The 8,095-nt window shown below is 29.6% G+C and overlaps 1 protein-coding gene across 1 annotated transcript; it reads left to right on the top strand.

Moving 5' to 3' along the window:
* Window positions 1-740: 740 nt before the first annotated feature.
* On the top strand, window positions 741-4,221 carry LOC130798452 (transcription factor TCP12-like). The gene is made up of 3 exons (XM_057661443.1): window positions 741-2,187; window positions 2,859-2,918; window positions 3,859-4,221. The coding sequence occupies exons 1-2, from the start codon at window positions 1,266-1,268 to the stop codon at window positions 2,909-2,911; spliced, it is 975 nt and encodes a 324-aa protein (XP_057517426.1). The 5' UTR covers window positions 741-1,265; the 3' UTR covers window positions 2,912-2,918; window positions 3,859-4,221.
* The last annotated feature ends 3,874 nt before the right edge of the window (window positions 4,222-8,095 follow it).

Here is an 8,095-nt window from a genome sequence, read left to right as displayed (position 1 = left end):
TCATAAGGCATGAATGTCGATTAGTAAGGGTAAAGTGGGCTATTGTTTAGAGTCCTAAATTTTTAGGGCTTAAAAATTATTTTTTCATATTCGAGGTTAACATTTACTTGTATTAAATTTAGATATAATTTATATTTTTTTACTATGTAATATTATGTATTATTAGAGTTTTTTCATAAAATATTTAAAATATCAACAATACAAAACCAAAGTTTATTATATAACTATTACGCCTTAAGTTTAAATTTTAGGTACCCTTTTATCTTTCGCTTTAGGGCCCAAAAATAAACGAGACTTCATAAATTTTTAGTTTAGCTTGTTCCTTGATCTCATATTAGAATTCAAAAGTCAACTTGAAAAATTAAAGTCACCGATTTGAATCTCATCCCCCATAGAATAATATTTAGTGCAAATGTGCAAGGAAGAAGAAAAGCTTTTAGTGTTGTTTATTCCTTAATATAGTATCATAAGTCAACATAACAAAAGATCAAGAATTTTAATCAAATCCACCACTTATTTTCAAGTGAAATTAATATTTAACTCCAGATTAAGGAGATCAGTTAAGCCGATAGACTCGTACATAAAAGGCGAAATAGAGTATATAATAACATATTAAGGTCAGGACTTCACGGTACCAACAACGTTGAGCTTTTGATTGAGACTCCAACTCAACTTTTCCATACCTAGAAAAGAGATGTGACTTCGTAATTTCCTCATCTAACCATTGATACATCCCCTCAATATATAATCTTTACTTCTTCCATTTTCCTTCCTATAATTACCTTAGCTTCTTTTCAGTTAATTCATTCCCATCAACTCATTATTCATCTTCCCAAAGCTTTCTTTGCCAGTCCTGTCTTTCTCAAACTCTTCCCCACTTTCCATTATAATGTCATAGCTTTCTTTTCTCCATAACATATCTTAACTATATAATATGCAAACTTTTCACTCAAAAAATCAGTATACAATACATCTTATTACTGTTAATTCCTGTTATTGACACTACCAAACTAAGCTTAGTCTTCATCAAAGAATATTGCACAAACACCTCCATTTTCTCAACCCTTCTACTTCACTAATACCCTTTGCTCAAAAAAATTGAAAATGACCTAACAAAATATTACACTTCCCTATACCAACTATTTGAAAAGAAAGAAGCTCATACTATTGTTCATTCTAAGTACTCTTTCCTTTTGAAATTTCCCTTTCATTAGCTAGACAATCACACAAACACTTAATTAATAGTCTAGATCACTAACAGCCAAATGTCGAACACCTCTACTTTCGACTATTCTTTTAGTCTATCTAGTTACCTGATCGACGATATAAATGATCAAAATTACATATCATCAGAAGAACATACCACAAATTACCTTACATCTTATTATCATTTACCTTCTCCATTATTTTATCATGAAATGGATATTTTTGAAAACACTTTTGGGAACAATGAGTTTTCAAATATCTGTCAAGAACACTTAATTGTTAATGATCATATTGATGATGAAAAGAACAAGAACAAGAACAAGAACGAGTCTATTATTGTTATGGATGCAGAAGAACATACTACTACTACGACTACTACTAAGAATTATTCATCTAGCCATGGAATAAGCTTGAAGAAGAAGAGATCTTCAAATAAAGATAGGCATAGTAAGATTAAGACTGCTCATGGGTTACGAGATAGAAGAATGAGACTTTCTCTTCCGGTTGCTCGCCCTTTCTTCGAATTACAAGATACATTAGGGTTTGATAAAGCTAGTAGAACTGTTGAATGGTTGTTAATGAAGTCTAAATCCGCCATTGATGAGCTGTTTCAATGCAAAAATGGAAGCCCAAGTAGTGTTACTAAGTGCCCTAGATCTTTTACTTCGGATGATTGTGAGGTAGAATCGGTTATTATTCAAGAAAATGTCGAAAATTCGAAGGCGAAGAAGAGATCATCCACATGTGTTAAGAAATATGAGGCTAAGAAGAGAACTACAAAAGAAGAAAGGAAACAAGCAAGAGATAGGGCAAGAGAAAGGACTTTAGAGAAGAAACAAAGTAGAAAGGTTGAGGAAGGTGGAACAAGTTTTGGTTTAGGTAGGGAAGAAGATCATGTTAATGAAGCTCATATATGTGGGAATTGGAACCCATTGATGTCATCTTTGAGCTATCAACAAAGTATGGATGCTTCCCAAATTGGTAAATGTTCTAGGATACCTAGCTACTATTTTCAATTTTTTTTTATGATAAACCTAATTTTTATTATTTGAAAAATGGAAGATTCAATTTATTGGCTATCCAGCTGAAATTAAACCAAACTTTTGAATAATTTTCAAATGATTTCACCTATTGCATCTGTCCATTGAAAATATCAAAGTCAGAATCAAAAGCTTAATAATTCGTACAAGTCAGGGTTAGGGGAGGAGAATAGCGAATAGATTATACTGGCCGTGTCCCCTCCGATCCAAGGAGAAATAACAAGGAGAATTGCCCACAATTAGTCTGTCAAAATTGTAGCTAACCTAAATAACTCATCTTCCGTTTAAGGCCATATCAACCACAGAAACACCTTAAATTTTCATCATTTTTTTCATAATACTTCATCCCTTTTCAAACAAAGCTTTCAACCATTAAAACACTATATGTCATTTCGATTGGATATATTTTAAGCAGATACATGTAAAAAGTAATTATTTATAAAAAATGGACAGATAAATTTATTTATATCAGCGAATGTAAAATAAGTTGAATTATTAATGTTAGTTTTTCTTATTATTACACGTACTTATATAAAATATTATTGAAATTAAATTGATATTTTATGCTATTGAAAATTATGATTAATTTTGTGCAAGTTATCATCTTTGCAGTTCCAAGCTACCAAATTCGGACGCATCCCAACATGGTGAGAGGTACACATTAAAAAAAAAGTATGAAGCTAAAACTCAATCAACCTAGCTGCCTAGAATGTTTTTTTTTTACTATTTTTTTTTTGATCAAGTATTATATAAGTCTTTTGCATCATGGTTTACGGTGGATTCACACTTATTGGGAGTTATGTACTATAGTCTATATATATATGTAGTGTGAAAATAAAGTTTTTGTAAGTGGTAACAAGTACTTTGGTTTACTTGTTATGTAATCAGAGTCAACTATGATGGGCTACTTTTGTTGTTTGAATATGGTGTATATATGATGAACTTATCTTCTAATAAGTCCTTTCTAAACTACCATTTTCATCTTGGTTGTGTATATAAAAGCATGATGTATCTTATTGCCCATTTGATGAGGTAAAATCAATGACATAAATATTGTTTTAGGGGATATGTTAAGCTTTGGGTTGAGTTGACCGACTCTTTTATATGGCATCAGAACCCAACGTGACGGAAAATCACGTGCTCAGATTTTATATTTAGGAAAACAAGTAGCATAAAATAAAGATATTAATTCAGAATATTATGTTTTAGGAAATTAAGATATTTTTAATACTTAGAATATTAAGGTTATTTTATTTTCTAATTATTTAGGTTTAGGTTAATATTTTGTTTCCTTATTTTAGTCCTTATTACTTGTATAAATAAAAGTAGTACCTCTCATTATTGTTCAATACAAATCCAGTATTCACCAGACTAAAAAAAATCGAATTTCGCATCATGATTTTCTACATCATATACCTCTCATAGTGACCTTATTTAGTGCTAGATATGAGAAGGATTAGTTTTCTGTCTACACTTTTAGCTCTAAGGCTTTTTGTATGTGAAAGAAGTGTGATAGGGTACATAACTTATCTTGGGATTACAACTATGTCTTAACTAAACCTTTAATTCTTTGACATCAATCATCGGTTTAAATTTTTTGGTTCTTTGACAGACTTTGGACATGGTTGCACGACCGTAGAATGCAAGGAAATTGATCTTGAAGGCGGATGATTAATGCATTTCTTAGAGTTTAGCTTAGGCGTACGTACGTTGAGTCATATGTAATGTTTGACGACGTCTTGCGTAGTGGATTTAGTGCAAGACCAGGTTGTTTGTTCTGTTAGGCGACCCGTCCTTGGTAAGGAATGACCACACCATTTGTCCAATAATTCTGCTCTTGTGAGTGTGGTGAGTAGTGACCACTCTATGTGGAAGTACTCTTCTTTTCTAAGGGCTTTGATTCATACTCATCAAAATTCTTCATATTTTACAATTGAAATATGAAGCTAATTAAACTACTAGTCTTATTGGTCATCGAAGTATGCAACCACATGTTTAACTAATAAATTTGCTTTTAAAGTTCTTTTTGACCTCCAACTTGGTCAACATGTTATCTTTAACTTCTAATTTTTTTTAGAAAAAAAATTTCATCTAGTAACTCTTGAATTTTTGGCTTTTTTACGTGGTAGAAAAACTTTTTTTTAATCCACGTGGTTGTTAAAAGAGAAGTTTTTTTGTTAACTCTATACTATTTAATTTTACCCATTGCGTAATGACATTTTTTTCAAAAAATAAACATCTTAATCACTCTAATTGACCATATATTTCGAAATCCAACTGAAATAAGCACTTAATTTAACTAAAAACTTAACATTTTGTATACCACATGAAAAAATTAAAAGTTCAAGATCACTATGCAGATTTTAAAAAATATTTATAAAAAAAACTCAAAAATTCAAAATCACCACATTAAATTTCCTTTTTCTAATTTTATATTTATTTATGTTTATAAACCTTCTCGTTTGTAATGATCTTATACATCTGTCCCAATTGCTTCATTTACTCTCCCTCTTTTACAAAATGCTCTCAAAATAGCCCGGAACATTGCAACTTTTATCCAACTCCCTCATCCTTTGCTCTACTGTAAAGCTCAACTGGATATGTTTTTTTAGAGTAGATTTAGAACAAAATTATATGATGGGATAAAATTTTTAAAAATATATGATTGACCTTAAATGTTGTCAGTTGACAACATTGACTGACTTTGAATCCGCCAAATATTCTCCAGCGGAAAAACCTTAATATCTTTTTACTAATTCAAATTCTTAATATCTTGGTATTGACTATTTTGAGGTCTAATTGACCACATTCCTCATGCCCTCTCTTATGACAAGGGGCACAGGTTTGGTTTTTATGTACTTTACCCCCGAACTTTGACAGTCTGACTTTTTAAGCAAGATTTACTGAGTATGATGATATTGTATAATAATCTGTGTATTGAAACGAATCAACAAGATTTCACTTAACTATTTTTTAACTTATAGCTTAAAAATTAATCACAAATTAAAGATGATAAATAAATAGTGCAATATTTCTAATGTTGTATCTATTATGGAATGAAGGAAGTATAATCTAAAAAGTCATAAGATCAAACTTTTCCCTCTAAATTTTATCTTAAATCTAATTTTTACCTTAACAAACGTAATTACCTCTAATTATATGAACCTCAACAAACGTAATTACCTCTGATTTAATAACAAATATTATGGAATATGGAAGTATAACAAAAATTATGGAATTTTATAATTTAACAAACGTAATTACCCCTAATTATATGAACGAAGGAAGTATAACAAATACTATGGAATTTTATAATTTAATAAAGGTTTACCCCTAATTATATGAACCTCAACTAAATATTTGTTATACTTATTATATTAATTACCTCTGTCCCATTGTTCCTCTCCATTTATTGATTACCCTAAACTAAATAAAAAATCTGAGCAAGGGAAGAATGAATAAATCTTTTTAGAATCGGTGATAATCGAATTTATGTCCGATTCTAAATATATTTTGAATAGTCAATCATCTAAGGCCCCCTGAAATTAAGGGGCTTTAATTAAGAAAGGAATAAATTAGTGTATTGTCAGTAATTTCAATTAAAATTAATTATACGTTGACTAAATTGGTAAAGTAATGGACTTTTAATCCAAAGGTTACAACTTTAAAATCCTTCTAACTCTTTTTTTGGCTTTTATTTACTCCCCATTTTCCCTATATATTTATTTCAATTTCCCAATAATCCCTTCCCTTCCCCATTTTTGATTTCTTTACTAGCTTTCTCATTACGATATATTTTGTCTTTAATTATTTTTTTTTAAGTGGAAAACTTTTTATCTTTGAATATAATGAAAGGCCCCATTTTAAAGGACATCACAAAAATAAATAGGACTTTCAAAATCTTTCGCCCCTAATCAAATCTCTATCACAATGATAAAAAAACCTGAAAGGAAAAAACCTTGCTCTTTTATTATATCTTTATTTATATAATTCTGTATTAGTGAAACATTTTTTTCTTTATTTTAAATTTTATGCAGTTATTGACTTCATGGGCAAAAGAATACTACTCCTATAAATTACTGTTCACTTTTAAAATAAAAAAAACGTTTAAAATAAAAAGGAATGAACAAACCAAAAAATCAATATTGTAAGAATGCAAAATGAAATATTCATCAAATACAAACAGAATGTACTTGCAAATCTGCTATATATGCCTATCAGCCACCCAAAATCAGAACAGAAAAAATGAATAAGAAGTTGCAAAATTCCAAATAGTGGCCAATATTTTTTTAAAAAACAGTAAAACGTATGTATAGTACTATTAAGCAGGTGTATAATGTATTATATACTCCCTGGTCTCGCTTTGTGCTAAAGAATTAATTTTATTTTTCTTTTTAGGGAAGTTTCACGTAGTAATTATAAGGTTTTGGATTTTTACGTGATAATCAAAACTTTTAAAAAATTCACGCGGTACGCTAAGATTTTTCAAATTGTTCCACCGTGATCTTCTTGCATATAAAACGTTAGCAAATGTTATTTCGAAGTTTTAAGACTGTTGTACGCTTATTTATGCGACTCACTTTTTCAAATTACATCAGTTTCAATCATTTTCCCCAAAATAAAAATCCTAACTCTACCATCTTTCATCAATGGATTTTTTCTCCCAAATTCAAATATAGTACTTAAAGTGGTGAGTTAGGGTTTATGTTTTAGGGAAAAAGGTTGAAACTGATGGAATTTGAAATGGTGAGTTGCATAACAACAGACTTAAAGCTTCAAACTAACATTTGCTAACGTTTTATGTGTAAAAAAATCACTGTAAAACACTTTGGTAAACCTCGAAGTTACTGCGTGGATTTCCCATCTTTTAAGTTCATCAATTAAATTATCTATATTTTTAGTTTTAGTCATTATTAATCACTCTCTTTTATAATTTTCATTTATATACTTAACTTTCATTTTCATTCTATATACATATTTTCCTCACTTTTAATACTATTACATTTTAAAACCATTTTTATTTACTTTTATTTTTTTGTCTCTTTAATTTTGCATCACATAATTAATAAAGCTCTCTAGTATATATATGCAAATTCATCTAACTCAGGGCTATTTGTTTGGGAGAAAGGGGGTAATATATTAAATGGGGTACGTTCTTTGTCCAGAAAGATTAGGGATCAGAGTTGGAACTTGGAAGAAGAGCCCTTAACCGAGAACCAGAAGGGTTTTTTGTCTTTTTCTATAACCACAATTAGGTTAGATCTAGCCGTTTAGGGTATTACTATCTCAAACTTGACGGCTAACCCTTTTTCTTTCCCTATATTCATTAATATTGTTAAAGCCCTGATCAAAAAATATGAGATCACTTATATAAACTCATTAATCATTACTTTGGATCATCATCCACTTAAATACTTTTTTTTTTTTAATTTATTTCGAATATCTATAATTCCAGCTTACAAATCTAAATCTAAACTCTTACTCCCTCCCTCCTATTTAATTTGAATTATTTTTTATTTTGGCTTGTCCCACTTAATTTACATTATTATTTATATTTTTGGACTATGGTCCACCACTTTCTTTTAATTTCATCAATACATTTTAACTTTCTTTTGATTTCATCCACATAATTTATTATCTCTCTTTACTTATTACCATTATCCACCTTTTTCATAAAACACAATAATTTTCACTTTGATGCGGTGTATTTTTTATTTTTTATCTGTAGGTGACTATTTTTTGACACATAATGAAATGGATAAGAAAAATATGTTGAAATCTAAGTGTCAAAAAACTAACCCAACCAAATGTTAAAATATCTTTGGGCTAAAAGTGGGCATGTAGCATAG

Source organism: Amaranthus tricolor, chromosome 13 (assembly GCF_026212465.1).
Source record: "Amaranthus tricolor cultivar Red isolate AtriRed21 chromosome 13, ASM2621246v1, whole genome shotgun sequence".
Lineage (NCBI taxonomy): Eukaryota > Viridiplantae > Streptophyta > Magnoliopsida > Caryophyllales > Amaranthaceae > Amaranthus > Amaranthus tricolor.
This window is presented reverse-complemented; position numbering and strand designations above follow the sequence as displayed.